Genomic DNA, 17,866 nt, shown 5'->3' with positions numbered 1-17,866 from the left:
TCATTATTGAAATTGTATTGAACAGTTCCAGCCCTTTTCTTCTTCTGAAGCTAGAAGCTCATTGCTAACAACTGAAAGATATACTATAGGTGATGCTTTGGCAAGCTTGGATGCCATGGACCCAGGGGATGAACTTAAAGGTCAGGGAAACAGTCGCTGAGATTTGCTGCTGTGTATCACTCACTTTTTGTGCCACTCATGTCAACTTTCAATAACGCCTGGGATGAGAAGAGAAAACACACATGATGTTATCTATTGTACTTTTTATATTTTACATTTATATTTATTATTTATCTTGCACCAAGGGAGTGGCACTCCAATTTCGTTGTACTCTGTACAATGATAATAAAGGCTATTCTATTCTTTTCTATTCTATTCTATTCTATTCTATTCTATTCTATTCTGTGGTTTACCAAAGGCCCAACCACTATCAGGGGAAGTGAGATAGGAAATGGTTACTTCCAACAACTTCCTGATTATTTCCTGCGATTCGAGGTCAAACAATTGTCACTGCTTTCAAAGGACAATATGAGAAACAAATCGTGAAAAAGGAGATTTTCCACCTAAAGTGTTTTGGTGAGCTAAGATTTAGATATTTAAAATAAATCCAATCTGGAACCTTTGTGGTATATCTCTGTTCTCACTGTGAAAGTCATTGTCTTTTTTTTTTGCAAATAGTATCAAATGCCATAACCTTGGATTTTCAGAGAAAACAGATTTGAAAATGAAATTGGAAGAAAATTGACTTTGTATGGAAATTTTTGTGAAAGTAGAGCAGGAATGGATGGATGAAAACACCCGAAGAGAACTGCGATTGACTCGGTGCAAAGTGAATAAACAAACTAATGAATGCCAGATGAGCAACCCCATGACCTAAATGCAAGGGAAAAAAAACATGTCGCTGTAAAATGAAGCACACTAACTATGACAACCACCCGTGTCATTAACACAGATCAGGTGATATCTTTGATTTAATCTTTGAGTGATTTGGGTTTGCAGAAGGCAGCTGAGTAGATAAAATGCTATTCCTGACATTACAGTCGCACAGTCAGCTTAATGTGCATTGTTTTGGTTTGTTGAGTTTGCTTCATTTATATCACATATTTCTTAAGTTAACTGTATAGATGTGGAAGTAAACTTGTAAAAAGCTTAGACATGTGTTACCTCGGGAAGCTCCTGTCCTGTCATAAGGTGATGTGATATAGGACTGCTTTACTTTCTCCCTACATGCATTCACTATCTCAGCTGTGATGTTAAACTGTACCAGCATCATCTTCACTGTTGGTGTGTTATCAGTGTTTTTGTTCAGAAAAACTGAACCTGGTCAGGCTGAATCTGGCTATACTTTATATTCGAACATGTTCTGCTGAACACAGTGTGCGTGTGTCTGTTGTTTGGTCGTAAATGTGAATAAAATGGTCGAGCTGTTAAGTCCTGTACTGCTAGCATCACCTTTATCCTGCTGCCGTCCTCTTTCCTCCTGTGACCTGTGTTTTCTATGCCGAAAACAGTCTTAAGAATCTTTTCATGACAGCAACCTCAGATGCTTCCTTTACTTAAAAGCATTCCTCCAAAGGCAGGGAAAAAATATTTGCCGGTGAGGTTTACCTCAGCCAGTTTGCTTTACAGGTTAAGTCATTGTGATTGGTGGCTACCGGCCCGAGCGGTTACCTGTATGTGTTCTGCCTTGCAGATCTAATTCTTATTAGCCTGAACATTGATTATGTCTATACATTTCACAATTGACCTGTCTTAGTTTCTCTGTTGCATCCTTGACAAAAATTTGGAAACCTTAACCGCCAAATTTTACACAATATGTTTTCAGATTAGAACTACGCCCTGCTGCTAAAAGGTGCTGAGAAATCGCAATCCACACCCTCTTAATCAATTTGACTAAATTAAACAAAGCTCTTATGTTTGTGTCAGTGTGCTTTCATTAGCTTACGTGGCTTCTCTTGGTTGTATTTGTTAAATTCTATCTGGTGAGGAGATTTGTTGAACTATAGCTGCTTTTAAGGAGCATGCCTCGAGAAGAGAATTTTCAAGATATCTTATTCGGCAGCATTTTCCAGACTTTTCTATTAAAAGTGAACAAGGAGTTCCTGTTTTGATGTAACCTTCCTTTATAAACTCACAGTCTGGTTTTGGTGTTTAGTATCAGTGTACCCGAGTTTTCTGTCACGGGCTGCATGGCAGACCGTGGGGATGAGGAAAATAGGACCTAAAATGCAGGACTCTTCACTGCAAACAGTGTGTTTATTTACAGTGCGAAAACAGACAATAAATCCACATGCTCTCCCTTCACTCCCGTGTCGTGTCTTCTCTGAAAAGTCCGTGTCTTTGTGCTCTCGGCTCCCGTGTCTCAGCACTCCCCGTGCTGGCTGCTGTCTGGCGCTCCACACGTCTCCTGGGGAAACAACAGAAGCAGCCGTCAGGACACTTTACAACTGCGGGCATACACACACTAACTTAACTGAGCTGAAGACTAACGTGGAGTCTCACGCAATGATGCCACACCATTAAGTAACTCCCTCCGCCGACGCTGATCCGCTGCAGGTGTGTGGCATCCTCCTCGGGCGTGGCCCGTCATCCACAGGCCTGACGGTGCCGGTAGCCTCCTGGTTACAGCCACAACCACGCACACACATACACACACACACCTCCCTATACATAGACACGTGGAACAAAACCCCAGACAGCGAAACAGTGCACACCCATACACCAAATAATAATAATAATGATAGTAATAATAATAACAACAACGACAGTCCACACTGCTCACGGACCCCGAGTCCTCCAGAGCTGGGTCTGTGACATTTACACTGTTTTTCTTTTTTAGTAGTACTGATTGCCACATGAGTAGTGGAAACAGATGTGAAGTTTTAGGCTTAAATGACACACACTTAAATCTTAATGAAGTTGAGAATATTGATACGCTTGTCTGGGTTCTTACATTGAGTTTGTAGATAACCAATAATGCAGTCTCTGTTTGTTATTTTCTTCACAAGAGAAAAATTGTAAGCATTTAATTGAGGAAGCAGGCAGCTCGCAAGTTTTTTTTCCCATCTCTTCATATCCAGATATGAAAATTTTTTTTTGGGGGGGGGGGGGGGGGGGTGGTAGGGGTAACAGATCAATCTTCTTAACAACAACTTCTGGGGTGTATTTCTGTCACGCAAGAGAAACTAGTGCAACCCTAAATGAAAGAAAAACACGGTACACACACCAACAGTGAGCTAAAATGAAATAAGTGAGCATAAATTAGGCAAAAAGCACACAATGTTTTGTTTTTAAAATTAGTTTTTTCCCCTTTGCTTTGTTGGAAAGATGAGGGTCTCGTTAGGGAGGCAGCCACTGTGATGGTAAGGGAAACAATAATGTGCTACATGCCTTATGCCTTATGTGCACAAACGAAATTAGTAATGGCAGCAGGGGCGTGCATGCCTCATTGGCACACTGTCAGTCAGACATCGACAAACAAAAGGAGACCAAAATCATAACAACAAAACGTTTATTAATAGAACTTCTAGGCATTTGTGACATGGCGGTGTCATATTACGCTCTCACCCTTTTTTATCCTTGGCTAGCTCTTTTTTTTCTCTTTCGGCCAGAGCTCAGCGTCAGTTCATCAGCGATACTAAATGTCTCCAGCCACTGCAGACACCCAGCACATTCCTGATTGTCTGGAGTCACGGCTAAATGGATGTCACATAAATATGTGTGTCACTCTCAAGACTGCTAATCTCAACAGCAATTAACCACCCTAACAATGCCCTGGACTCCTTTACTCCCTTCAGGCCACCATTTTGGAGCAGTGGTTGTAGAGCTCAAGGCCATGGTTGAGAGTGCCACTGCTGCCTTTCTGTTGTTTTTCTACCCCTCTCAAAACAGCATGGCTATAATTACTGTCGGCCCAGCTCAGCCCACGCCTGAGGATGGCTTTTCTGTGTGTAAGTGTGTATGAGAGTGTGTGTGTGTTGTGACAAAGGCTGCGGGTTGAACGTGCAGACGTCGTTGGTCAGCTCTGGCTTACTAACTAACCATTTTACAGTTCTTTAACATTTAAGTAGTGACAGAGTGGAGGTTTGTGGAGGTAAGGCCTGCATACAGGGACCACTCCTGGCAAACAGGTTGAGATTTACTGAACATTCAAAGAATTATTTTCTGCAAGTGATATCAGCAGCAGAGTATTAGAGTGGGCGGCAAGTCCCTCGGTCAGAGATCTGCCGGCACGCTGGCAGCATGTCAGACATAAATGGAACAGAAGCAAACAAAAGCTTTTTAAACCACAACACAACTTGCATCAAACAGCTTTTCTCGTCCGCACCAGATGCTACATATTTTTCACATTTAATGTTTGATTCCACTCTCAGACCTCAGAAAGAGCGCTGGTTTCACGCTCCATCAAAATTCTAAAATACTTAGACCTTAAACATTTGAGAAAGACCTGAAGTTTTTGGCTTAACCCAAAGCTTCAAGTCTGTCCACTTCATTGATTTACCAGATTTGTCTGGTATTGTGACACGGGAAAGTGGTTTCTAAACTGGTCCAGTGAACCGTGGAAGGATGAACAATTAGCCATTTAGCTTCCCGGGCGGGGCTAGCATTGTTGTTGAGCTGTTTTCAAGCTGTGTGCTAGAACTAAGGAGGAGTAATACAATAGAAGAAGACAAAGTAAAAGAAACAATGCTGACTGTATGCACCAACGGCACTGTAGTTTGGTTTTTGTGCTTTGCTTTGCTCTTAAACCCTGCTTCGCCAGCTCCTCTGCATGGCTACACATTATCGACTTAAAGTTAGATATAGCTAGTCCACTGTGATCGATCAGGAAAACCAAACACCCTCACACACAGAAATCTGTTACATTTAAGACCAAGTATTGACAGCTCAGGAAACTCGAGATGAGCTTGTAGTTTAAACACTTTCATTAAGATGCATTGCCCTGAAACCGCCTTTGTATTGGAGAGCTGAATTCACTGATTACTCCATTAGCATTAAAAGTAAAGCATCTGCTTTGAGAGCAAATAGTTTCTTTAAAGTCATTTTACTGAAGAAAAAAAATGTAAAAGCATCTTTTCAATGTGACAGTTTTCTGATTTGCCTTTTGTTGACACTAAATTGAATGACTTTGAATTTGTGGCTCACACTGAGGTCTGAAAAACACGAGCATTTAATCAATTAACTGAAAAAAGATTGAATGTTAATAAAAATAATCATTAGGTAAAATCCTACGCACCAGAAAATCTTTGTAAAAGGGCACGAGGTCATACTAAATGATTAAGGGGATTTGTTTACTGTGTGAAAAGGCTTTTTCAATGCAACCTGCTACTGAATGTGTCACCCTGCAGTTCCAGCTTAGTTCAGAAAAGATTGACATTACAGATCATATAAGTTCTTTGTTTTATGTTGAGGTCGACAGAGTCTTTACCACGTGAACCATTTTAGCTCATTTTTTAAACAAAACTTCCATCCCCTCTTATTTTTTCAAAGCAGATTTGGCAGTGCTGCCGGAAAAAAAAGGAAGGGATTATAATAGAACAAAAATATGCACCATTTTTGAAAATGCGCTCGTACAAAAAAGGAAACCAGCAACGGTGCTAAATTTGTGTCATTAAGTTATCATCTTGTGTGCCCGCTGCTGCTGAGTCAATGTTTGTGAGACGGTAGCTCTGGACGGTCTCTACAAAGCAGGACTGAAACTCGGAGCGGGATTGGGATGAAGGCCAGGTCCTTGTTCTTTTCATTGTATTTGGTTTTGCTTTGTTTGTTGCGGCACCGACACATACGTTTACATCACAGGCTGGATTTTTTTGATACCTTGCTCTGGTTCGATCAGGCAGCTGATTTGCAGAGAAATTATAACTTACACATCCAGACGTAATGTGGTTAATGATGCCATCTGTATTCAGCGGTACAATACATACTTAGAGAGAATAGTTACCTAACTCAAGCACGCAGGGGAGCTTAAAAACATTACCATCCATCATCTCCGGCCTCGCCGAAGCACATGAATAATTAGTCAGCGTGGCCTGCTTTGATGATAATAATCTTACAGCATGCAAACCCATCTAACCCATGCTGATTCTGTGCTCTTTTGCAGAAGTCATGCAAGAGTAATCCCAGCAGCTCATATAAATTTACCAAACTTAATTTGTTTTGTCAGTGCTAGTGATGTCATATCTTACACTGGTGAGCAGAGGGGGGGGTTAAAAGAGGTGTTAATTTAGAGCCCTCATTCATATGTGCATGTTCAAGATTTTGCTTTAAAGTAAAATCTAAATTGGTTGTCCATTAATATGTATCCACGTGAGGTAAGCAGAGCAAAATATGGGTTGCAGCTTGAGGAAATGTGTTATTGCACTTACTTTTTTCCCTGACCAGATATCAGTAGACGTATATCTCTACAGCTCACTGTGAAGATTAAATAAAGCCTAAGAAGAAGAGGATAAAAAGAGGGAGCAGGAGCAGCACTCACTTATATCCACGAATCGCAGAGCTAGGGAGGGCTATTTCAGGAGCTGTAAGTTGTGGCCTGCTATTCTTGTTGCAGGCATATGTGCCATTGATGGGTTTGGGTTTCGGAAATCCTTTGCTTTATGCTAATCAGGCGCAGTGTGGCAAGCAGGCAGCTATGGTGCGGTCGAAGTTGGCACGTCTACTCTATACTCAGTGTCCTTACAAAGTTGCAATTACATTGGGAGTGAGAACAGAATGCTGCCTATAATGTAGCAATACCCTTCCCCCCCTTCTTCCTCTTCTCTTTGCTTCTCTTGTTTGTGAACTTGATTGAAAATAGGATTCGTCAGGAACTCAAGATTCCAGCTTGTTTTATTTTTACTTTTGTCAAAGCTCGGCGTAACAAGGTTTCCCTCGTGTGATTGATGTCACACATCATCAATCGTCCTACTTAAACTGAGTGATAGTGCTCGACAAAACTGTTGAAAGGCTTTAAATAGCAGTAGGATCTCACTTTTGCCTCTTGTATAAAAGTGCTCAGACCTGCGGGTGATGTCTTACTGGCTGTCTATTATTCAGCTTGTGGAAAAACTAAAAGTAGGGTGTCAAGCCTGTGCTGCTGTTGGGGTACTATTTTCAGGTCAATGTGATATTTCCCATACACAAGACAGTATACTGGGCTGTCTGGCAACAGGATAGGCCAGGAACAAGGAAGACCACAGGGAAAGCACTTATCCAGACGCAGTCTTTACTCACGGGTGACTGATGACATATCACCAGGGTTCAGAGTATGTCACCCAACAATGAGTGGCAGGATTGTTTTTTTCTTTGGTCAGTCAAACGTTTGCTTTGCTGAGAACTTTGGCGTGTTTATAATTTAAAAAGCAGACATTGAGACCAATCTGGCTGATTAGCATGCGGCACATTTTGGACACGGCTCTGTTCATGGTTATTGGTTAAGAATTATATATATATATATATATATATATATATATATATATATATATATATATATATATATATATATATATATATATATATATATATATATATATATATATATATATATAACTAAACACTTGCAATAACAGTAGTGATAATGATATTATCCTGACAGAATTTGAAGGTTTTTTTTTGTCTTTTTCTGACAAATGAATTAAACTCAATATGTTATCATAACTCCAAACAATATGAAGTTACACTCAGATCACAATGAAAAGTCCGCCAGATCAACTGGTTAACTTTACTTACTTTACTTCTGCTGTCATCATTAAGTTCCAGTGTTGAGCGCCAACCAAATAATTGCAGGTGTTCGATTATTTGTGTGCACACTGCCATGCTGCTTTTTAAATGTCACAGTTGTGGTCTTATCTTATCTATGGCATAATCTTTAATTTTGTATTTAAAAAAAAAAGTGGCAAAATCTGAGCAATGCTTGTTTTCCCTTAATTTTATCGTTATGTCGTTTATGTATTTTTATGTATAATTAATGCTGTTTTTGCCGATTGTCTTTTCCAGGTTTGGTTACAACAACTTCCAGGAAACTCGACAGAGAGCAGCAGGACGAGCACATCCTCGAGGTGAGCACTGCATTTCAGCTCATTTTCAATTCTAAAGAAACCGTCTTTAATTCATGTGAAAATGAATGAGCAGCATGATAATTAGAAACCTTTAAGGTCAACGTGCTCCAGTTTAAAGAAAAAAAAATCACACTAGAGAGCTGGGCATTTTCCCTTCTCTGTGGTTTGGCATTTGCAGTCAACTTTGGCTGCCTGCCACATGTTGCCAACAAAAACGATCTTCTTGGATATGCAAGAGAGCTCTTTCAGAATAATTTCTCCTTGTAGTGATTTCCGGACGGGGTAGGAGGGAGAGGTAGGAGGCGTGTGGGAGATCCTGGTGACTGTTGCTTTGTTCCTTCCCACTGTTCCATCTCGTGGATGGAGCGAGCTGGAACAGGAAGCTGCTGTCAGACCAACAGGCCGACGTCTAAACTTGCGGGTTTTAATTGAGCGCGGCTCCATGCGCTCCCTCCCTCGCGCTCTCTCACCACAGAGCCGAGGCTGATAATAGCTCTTTTAATTGTGTTTCCGGTGGTGGCAGGGAGCAGATCTGACGCCTTTTAATTATTGTTAGAAGTTACACAATTCAGTGAGCTCTGGGTGACATTTAATGTGCTGGTGTATCTGGTGCCTAAGCAGTGTCGTATTTCATACTCCGATTGTACACTACACTGCACTAATTGCATTACATGACTGAGAGTAAATGATAGGGATAAAAGTGGGGGAATAAGGGAGGACTGTATTCCTTTAGGGAGCTGGCGAGTGAACTGAATGTAAGAGAAAAAAAATGCTTTGCACTATATTTGTTGAATGTGGGTGGACTATATGTTATCAAGGTCGAAAACACACAACTCCTGCAGCCATTGTTTTCCGGTAAAAGCTAAATTGCTGCTTCCAACATTTGGGTTTTGGAATTAGGAAGTTCGAGAACCTGTCTGGTGCAAAAAACAAACAAACCCAGAGCCGTGTAACTATAGCAACTTAAGAAGTTTGTGCATGTTGGTTGCAGGTTATTATGAATTCAGCAGGAAGCTCTTTATTGGTGCAGCAGCACAAACCCTTAAACCCTACAATTTGGCATCCGGGCGCAAGCAGAGCAAATCAAATTGAAGTCCTAACTAGTGAAGTTTTTTTGTGCTAGCCTGTTGTAGGAGAAGAAACCAAACATGTGGGACCATGTGGAACATGTGGAGCAATTAGGGTGGGGGCTGTGTCAGCATTGTTTGCTCCAAATGCCAAGAAGAGTTGGAGGGAGCACAGGGGGCCTTCAGCTTTTATGATGAGATGGATGGGGGTTGGTTGTTGTCGTGTGCCTGTGTGTGAAAGAGAGACAGAGAGAGAGAGAGAACTAAAAGCAGAAAGGCAGTGGGGGAATTTGAGAAAAGGCAAAGCTGCTCTTGATAGATCTGAGTGTGGGCTCTAGCGGCAGGATCACAGGCCTTCATCCTAGGAAGGAGGGGGTGGGTAAATAGCAAAAGTGGGACATGCCAGGACATGCCGAGGATTTAGGCCTGGGACTGTAGAGAGCACATTATAATGTAAAAGCAGAGGTGAATGGACTGCTTGCATCAGTTGTTTGTGGCATGTTTAACAAAGTTGTCAAACATGCCACAAACAACTGATGCAAAAAAACTTGTCCTGATTAATCTGTAAATGTATTAAATGTCAATGAAAGAACAAAAACAAAATTCACATCATATATTTTCAAAATACATTATTTATAAATAACCAGCTATTGTGGTGTTAAAATAGGTAATTTAAAGCTTAAATCCATCTTAAAGCAACAATGTGTAACATTAGTTGAGCAGTGGCAGTCACTGGGGTTCCATCTTCAAGGTGGCAAACTTACTAATACAGGACACGTCAGTGGCTCATCTCCATACAAAACATTAATCGTGGTACGTGTGGGTCAGCCAATTAGAACCTTAATCGTTTACATATGATCGCTTCACTTTTTGCCGTTTACTCTCTTCAGGAAATTGAATCCAGGCCACAAACTGTCAAAATGGACTGCCTTGGTCTATGATAAAAGTCACTAAGCTGTTTTCACATATGAGCTCCAGAAACCGTCGGGAGAATCAGCTCCAGACATTTTCTTAAGTTATGTTTTCTCAGATGTAGCACACAGCAGGAGATGGTTTTGTTCATTCCCATTCTCACTAATGGAACCATTTGGTTTTGGTGATGGTGGTGCCTGAGCAAAGAGTGCACAAAGGAGGTCAGATGACAGCCACTCACCAGCTGTGGATAGCTGGTACCTGCTTTATTCTCAAATCAGAGATCACACAAAATCCGAGAACACACAGCCTTGGGGGAAGAATAGGCAGATATGTAAAAAACTGTTTAATGTCAGATGTCTCCTCTCCTTTTTTGGCTCCATCTAAGCTAGAGCAGAGTTCTTTTCTATCCACCAACACAACTTGGAAAAGGAATAGCTGACCCGGTTGTAATAACCTTTAACTTAGCAGCCCGGCTCGCTTGCCCCTCGTGTGCTTTCTTGCACAGTGCTTACTCATGACTTTCTGCAAGATGGAGCTTGTTACACCAGATTCGTGCTGCAGCAGCTTGTACCCCCTATAGCTGTAATCTGCTGAAGTCTGCTCTGAGTGTCTTTGGCAATTAGGTTTTCTCAGAAGATTGTATCACCCAAGTTACAAACTGTCAGAAGAGGCGTTAATGGGGTCGGGAGTGAGAATTTAAGGAAATGCTGATCTTTCTGCGATTTAAAGGATTTATTTAAATACTTCTAAGATGAAGACAATATACATCTTGTTTTCTACTTACTTTATTTTTATTTATGTAGCGCCAAAACGATGTGACCCTACTACAATACATAAAGAACCCCAAGAATCAAACAACCCTTTATGAGCGAGCATTTGGCAACAGTGGGGAGGAAGAACTTGCTTTTAACAGGAAGAAAGCTCCAGTAGCACCAGTCTCAGGGAGGGCAGATATCTGCTGCGATCGGTTGGGGGTGACGGGAGGAAGACAGGACAAAAGACACAGTAAAAGAGTGAGATTTAGAGAGAAGAGAGAACTTTAACTCATTGTGTACCGGTACATTGTCTTCTATGAATGCTTCAGTTTTTCAAGTTGCAGCTTCACAGCAGTGCTGGATTTGTGCTGTGAACAGACTGCCCCCGGTCTAACGTCTCAGTCTTTTGTCTGCTCGCCTAATTATCAGACAAAGGCTTTTCATGTAAATTTCCCAAAGAGATGCACATTGTGATGGATAGCTGGGTAGCTATAGCTATAGGGTAGCACTTCATTTGACTATTTGAAATGGCACTTAACATAAACAAAGCGCCTTGTTTATGTTTATCCATCACACTCTGGTATTCACGCTCTGGTATCTTGTCATCCACTTTCATAAATTCTGCTCATTTCAGTAGCACGGACAGCTGCAGACAGTGAGGGGAAAACAAAAACACATTTCTTTAGTAATTGAGTCTATGGTACCAAATGGTATGTCTCTGACCCTGGACTCCTGACTGCTCTTAGTAAAGTACTTAGCAGATGGTTTTAAATGACTGTGACATTTGTTCTGCCCTTCTACAGCGTTTTGCAGCTTGAAGACAGAAATGGTCACTTCTCCTCCAGTGCTCAGATGCAAAGCTCTCAAGCCCATTTTCTGGGACTTTCTAAAAATTGTGCTTGTTTAGGTCAGCCTGTTGCTGTTTGTTTTCGATTAAGCTCCTCAGACTGTGCGCATTAACGTCCAAAGTCATACTGATGTGTTAAGTCACGGCAGAAGTGACAAAGCCTTAGTGTGCCACCAGTAACACTTGATGCAGGGACTTAAATTAGAGCCATGTTAATGATGTAGTTGTTTAACACTGACTTTTATACTGAATGCTTCTGGGGTTTAATAAAACCTCCTGCCTTTAGTTGAGAGTATTTAGACTTAATGTTTATTAGCAGTTCAGAATCTTTGTGTGCATACTTGACACACAGCAGCAGAGTCGGTGCGGCGGGTGCTACCAGACTGAATAGGTGCAGCTAATTAAAAATAATTTTTATCTCACAAGCCAATCTTACCATGATTACAAGGACACATATGAATTTTTTTTTTTTTTTTTTTTTTAAGAAATCATGTTTATCTAAACCTAGTAACTCCACACAATAATTTCAAAAATGTTTCTCTGAAGTAATTTACGACCGGAGTGTTGGACTAACCCATCTCCAGCAATAGAAGAATGCCAAACAACTTGTTCCTGCTGGATAATTGGTTTCCTTTTTAGAATAGACTTTCTGACAGCGAATCACAGGGGGAATTGGTTTTAAAAGAATAGTTTGGTTTCTTTGAAATGTGGTTGTATGGGGGTATGTATTGGTAGTCAGCAGATGGTTGTCGCTACACCCACCCTAGTTTGGAGAAACAGACAGGAGTCCATGCACTCAGGCTGTACTGCTGTAGGCGAGGTTAGCAGAAACATATTTTAGCCACTTAGCCACAAATCAGTATGCATTTATCTTGTTTTTCACATTACTACTTTGCTGTCAACTGTCCTTTCCAGCTGGAAACTAAAGCGGCTGTAATCAGAGCCACCAGACTCAGCAGAACATGCGTATTTGTGATGCGCTGTGGTATGACTGAGGTATTTCAATACGCCACTTTGGGTCTAAAATAACCTTTTAAAGCACCGAAATCACAGAAAAACTCAAACATAACGGCTCAAGACAGGAGCAGACCAGCAACTGATTGTTTTGATTGTATTTGATCATAATAATATTTATTTTCTAGTGGTGAAAATTTGAAAACTATTTTTTAGGTCACTGCTGTTTGCTTCTCTAAACTGCAGGCTACTTTAGACGATTCACTGACTAAAAGTACCTCATAAAAGTCCACCTCAAAGAAACCAAAGTATCCCTTTAGTTCTGCTTGCCAGTTCACTCACTAAAAAGGAAGTGGAAGAAAAGGATAATAAAGTGAAAAAGCATGCCTCTTTCTTTTTTCTTTGTTAATTATTTGGGGCTGCAGTATGATTGTTTTGTAACAGAGTGTCTTAATCTTTACAAATTCCCAGGATACTTACTGTTCTGTTATTGATGCTGATATAATTCACTGCCTTCAGTTTGGGCTGTTGTGACTTGAAGAGATAAGCTCTGTTGAGGGTGATTTAAAGTTCACCTCATCAAATTATACTTTTTCTTTCCTTTCAGGTAACCATCACCGACCACGGCGTTCCTCCAAAATCCACCACTGTTCGCATCATCGTGCAGGTCCTCGACGAGAATGACAACAGGCCGTTGTTCCTGGAGAAAATCTACAAGATCCAACTCCCTGAGCGGGAGAGGCCTGAGAATGAGAGAGCCATGAAGAGGTACCCGGTGTATCGGGTGATTGCGTCAGACCGTGATGACGGACCTAATGCTGAGATCTCATACAGCATCGAGGATGGAGATGAACATGGAAAATTCTTCATCGAGCCCAAGACGGGCCTGGTGTCGTCCAAGAAGTTCTCCTCTGCAGGAGAATACGACATACTTACAGTGAGTATCTATAATCGCAGGCTACCTCTCTGTCCTCAGCTTCAGAGTCTCTCAGCGAGCACTGCGCTTTTACAACAGATGCTTGTTTGTTGCTTTATTGTTGTGCTCTCCTCATCCCCTCAAGTTTTATTTGTCTCCACGGTTCTTTAGTTGTTGTTTTGCGTCTTTGTGTTTAAAGCTGCAGTGTAGTATCTGTAAGAGACACTGAATGCTAATTGGTGCACACACTGCTGGATTTAACTCTTCTTAAAGAAAAAATAATTTATATATGCAATTTTTGGGAGCTTGTTCCATACACTAGCAATAACAGTGAGAAGATATTCTTAGGATTTATGTTTTCTTTTCTTTTTTTTGCTGTGATTCAACAGCTGTGTTTGTAAAGATCCAAATTTTTCAGCCACTGATGTGACATCGAACTTTGGCTGTTGACAGTTTTATCAGTGTCAGAGCATTATGACAGTTGTTTTGTTGAAGAGTATCTTAAGATTTGGTTGAAAAAAAGTGTTATGTGTTTGAAAATGAACGCTGCCTGTCAATCTTCCGCCTGCAAGGTAAACAAAAAAAACCCAAAACAGGATCTTCATGAACACTGTTAGCTGTAAACATTTCATTTGGTAGTGATACTAATTTTCTAATATGCAGACTCAAGTCTCCAAAAGTTGCTCACTGTAGCTTTATAGTACAAAACACAGAATCACCAAAGAAGTCCAGACACAAGGCGTTGCTTATCCTGATGCAGACATCTCAGTGAACTTTGAAGGGTTTCAGGGAGATGAACTCCTCTGGAGCTACACAGAAAGTAATTTGGAGGAAAACCATCACATAACAGTTTGTAACACAGACTTCGATTGTCTGCCTCTCTTAGATTAAAGCTGTCGACAATGGACGACCTCAGAAATCCTCCACTTGTCGTCTGCACATTGAGTGGATTCCCAAACCACAACTGCCAGCCGACGCAGCTTCCCTGGCTTTTGAGGAGTCCCCCTTCACCTTTTCTGTCATGGAAAGCGATCCTGTGGCACACATGGTGGGCGTCGTGGCCACTGAATCCTCCGATGTTCCCGTGTGGTTTGAAATCACAGGTAGGGTCTCCTTTACATTCATATTTCATGTTGAGTGCATGCATGCTGTATAAATGCTCAATTACTGCTTTATAGATAGAGAAACACTTTAGTACTAACACAGTGTATGTGTGTAGTGTGGCTGAGCGGATGATTAGAAACAGTAACTTTAAATAGAGATATTTTATAGTGCATTAAGGCTTTAAGTTGTTTCTTATATAAGATTGCATTTGATAACTCATTTGAGCAGCCGGCATTAATCCTTTCGTAGCGATGTTAGCTGTCTTACACACCCAAAATGCAAATAAATAAACTTTTTAAAAATCTTTCTCTATATTTTTCTCCATATTAAAGACACTTTTCCATTAAATGTACACCATATAAAGATGCAAACATCAGGTACATTATGACAGAGAATTCCGGTGTAAATGGTCAGTCATAATAGCGAATAATGCCCGATGTCCTCTTTGATTGCTACTTTGTCTTAGCAACGTAGCAGTGACTGACATTTTGGCTTTCAGCACAAGTTCTGTCTGCCCACTTTTTAACATATGGAAAATGATGTTAGTAGGCATGCAGAAATGAGCAAAACAAGCACATAAACCCCCCCCATTTGGACTGTAAATAATCTCAAACAAACAAGCAAAAAGAAAGGTGAATACAAATGTTTCAGCTGAAGATTAGAGATCTTATGTAAGCTCCGTGGCAGCTGTGGTTTCTTAATCAGCCTAAATATGCCTAAAAGGTGTTAGAGCCTGTATTTCTTTAAAGCAGTTTACTCGCCAGTGTGAAAACTTGAGGCCATTTTTCTCCGTTTTATTGCTCGTGCAGTTACAGCTCCCTGTCATTTGTAAAGCTGTTGGTTGAAATAACCGAATTGCATCATGAATCAGTCGGCCATAATCGATAAATATTGATACTCCTCCTAGCTTCTTTTGTGTGAGGCGGCTGACATGTAGTATATTTCCTTACAGTTTTAATTAGCAGCTGTGTTTTGAAGTGTTAAAACATGATTCATCTTTGTTTGCTTTTGTTTTTTGTATTGTAGGCACTGTGTGCATGAGAAGATTTAAAAAGGCTGTGTTTGGAAATGCCTGCCTCTTCTCCCTTCCTCCCAGCCTGTCTTTCCTCTAATCAATGTCTGACTGACACATCTCTTTTTCTTCTCTTCTTTCTCCGTGCTCTTTCACTGCTTTCCCTTTTTTCTCTGGAATGTTCTGTTTGGTTGGATATTTGCAAGACGGCATAGAGGATACTGAGATGTTTTACATCCTTCAGATGGCTTGTGACCACAACTGTACAGCAGAAGGTATCTGCTGAGATCTCCTAATAGGCTGTGCTATATTAAGAGATCATCCTGCATTGTCTGTTGGTGCTGCCCGTTGGCTGTGGTTGACTTGTGTTGTGTTATGGGATTGATGTTGTGCCACATTTTTCCACTAAAACCTGTGACCTGATTAAAAGTCTCACAGGGGTTAGGAAACCCTCCTCCTCATTCTGTGTGTGAATTAGAGCTTCAATTTGTAGCAAGGTTCACCATTACAGTTCAGAAGTCTTTTTTATAAATGTCTGTCGTGTTGTTATCCAATCATCACTTTGCCTTTTTGTACCCATACTTTCAGCGTTTTGGTTAATTGCATGAAATGGCTATTATGTGGGGAATGTTTAGCTAGAACAGGAAATCTGCATCGATAGCTAATGACATCAGCGTAAGCGTATCTGTTCATTATCTTCGACTCCAGCAGAGCAGAAAATTGATGTTTATGTGTCCATCTCTGTGCCCCCATCTAGTGTTTATATAACCTTGCTACATGCACAGAACTAAACAGTGATATGTCTCTAATCTTCAGTCTTTCCATGTTTGTGCAAAAAACATGTTCTTCCACAGGTGGTAATTATGACAGCCGCTTTGACGTGGGCAAGGCCAGCGGAACCTTGATTGTAGCGCGGCCCCTGGACGCAGAGCAGAAATCAAATTACAACCTGACAGTGGAAGCCACGGATGGGACACGAACTGTCAGCACCCAGGTAATTGAAACACTAATGAAGCGGTTGGAGGCTGATGAGGCAGTTGTCATGATTCTGTTTTCCTCGTGGGAAATTGCACGAGTAAAGAGGAGGGTAATGAGTGAAGCGGGCGCTAAACTGTCTTGTTTGTTGGGATATGTTGATGTCCTCTCATTGCATTCAGCTGAGCAGGAAAAATGGCGTTTTGTATGTGTGAACCTCATTATATACCTAAATGACTTGAGACACAAAACCAATGAGACGATATGGGATGTGTTGTGGCGAAGCTGTGAGGTTTTTCCATTATATGGCGCTGCCTGTGTTTATGCATGAGGATTTTTTACTTTTTTGTTTATCAGATATGAAGACAGATGTTTCAACAACAGCAAGAACAAACATTTTAGTAAAGTGGGCTTTAGTCACTTAGCAAGAGTTGAATAAAGGGGATCGATACCCTTCTGGTAACTGCTTACTTAGGGTCTTATGTGGGAATATTATATTTGCTCAGTGAATTTTTAATTTTCTTTTGTTGGCAACTAGTAACTCTGTGACTCCCTTTAATACAGAGGTGAGTGTAGGTGAACTTTTAACCTTTTGCCCGAGCAGCCAGATGTTTTTGTTGCTTCTTTGCTGCTGAAAAGCTTCTGCTAACCATATCCTGGTTGTAAATTTGTATTTCCTGGGGGTTATCTTTTTGGGTTATATATATATATATGTACATCCCAAAAAGACAAAAAAAAACTTGAGAAAGAAAGTTTTTGTAATCCACTTTAAAGTCGTCATAGGGGTAGGCGGCATTCCTCTTCTTCCTCTGTTCTCCCCCTTCACAGTTGCGCACTGAGCACCAGGAATCTTCCATTGTCTCATTCCTGATGCGGAGCTGCTGTGATGATGGTGCTGTCTAGCCAAAGTCTTTTTTTTTGTCTTTATTTTTTTTCAAGTGTGCATTCTTGAGCCCGCTCAACTCCTCCCCTCTGCTGTGTCTCTCCCTGAACCTGTGGACCTTCTCTTTCTTTTTTCCGAGAGGAACAAATTGCCTCGGCCTTTTCTGAATGAAATGAATAACTAAATATGCAACAGATACAGTATGCTGCTCCCTGGCTGATACCAAAGCTGAGCTGCCATGATAAAAGCTTTTGAGCATGCAAGTTGTCTTTGTGCAGACGGTCATGCCTTGTCCATGAGATTTTGAACATTTTTACATGGTAGTTTGGGTCATGTGTGATGGCAGCATTCACGATGTTTTGTCCTTTGTCCTCAAAGGGGAGCATCAGAGGACTGTAGCTG

The 17,866-nt window shown here is 40.9% G+C and overlaps 1 protein-coding gene across 2 annotated transcripts in view; it reads left to right on the top strand.

The window, feature by feature from the left end:
- Nucleotides 1–17,866, top strand: part of fat1a (FAT atypical cadherin 1a) — a 79,642-nt gene that overhangs the window by 24,786 nt on the left and 36,990 nt on the right. For both annotated transcript variants that reach the window (XM_085356863.1, XM_085356864.1), the window contains exons 4-7: nt 7,975–8,036; nt 13,182–13,511; nt 14,377–14,593; nt 16,461–16,600. In XM_085356863.1, coding sequence (XP_085212989.1) covers nt 7,975–8,036; nt 13,182–13,511; nt 14,377–14,593; nt 16,461–16,600 — 749 coding nt within the window. The remainder of the gene's footprint in view (nt 1–7,974; nt 8,037–13,181; nt 13,512–14,376; nt 14,594–16,460; nt 16,601–17,866) is intronic.

Source organism: Diplotaxodon limnothrissa, linkage group LG6, assembly GCF_057381915.1.
Source record: "Diplotaxodon limnothrissa isolate DT_005_m linkage group LG6, D_limnothrissa_male_GT1.1, whole genome shotgun sequence".
Lineage (NCBI taxonomy): Eukaryota > Metazoa > Chordata > Actinopteri > Cichliformes > Cichlidae > Diplotaxodon > Diplotaxodon limnothrissa.
This window is presented reverse-complemented; position numbering and strand designations above follow the sequence as displayed.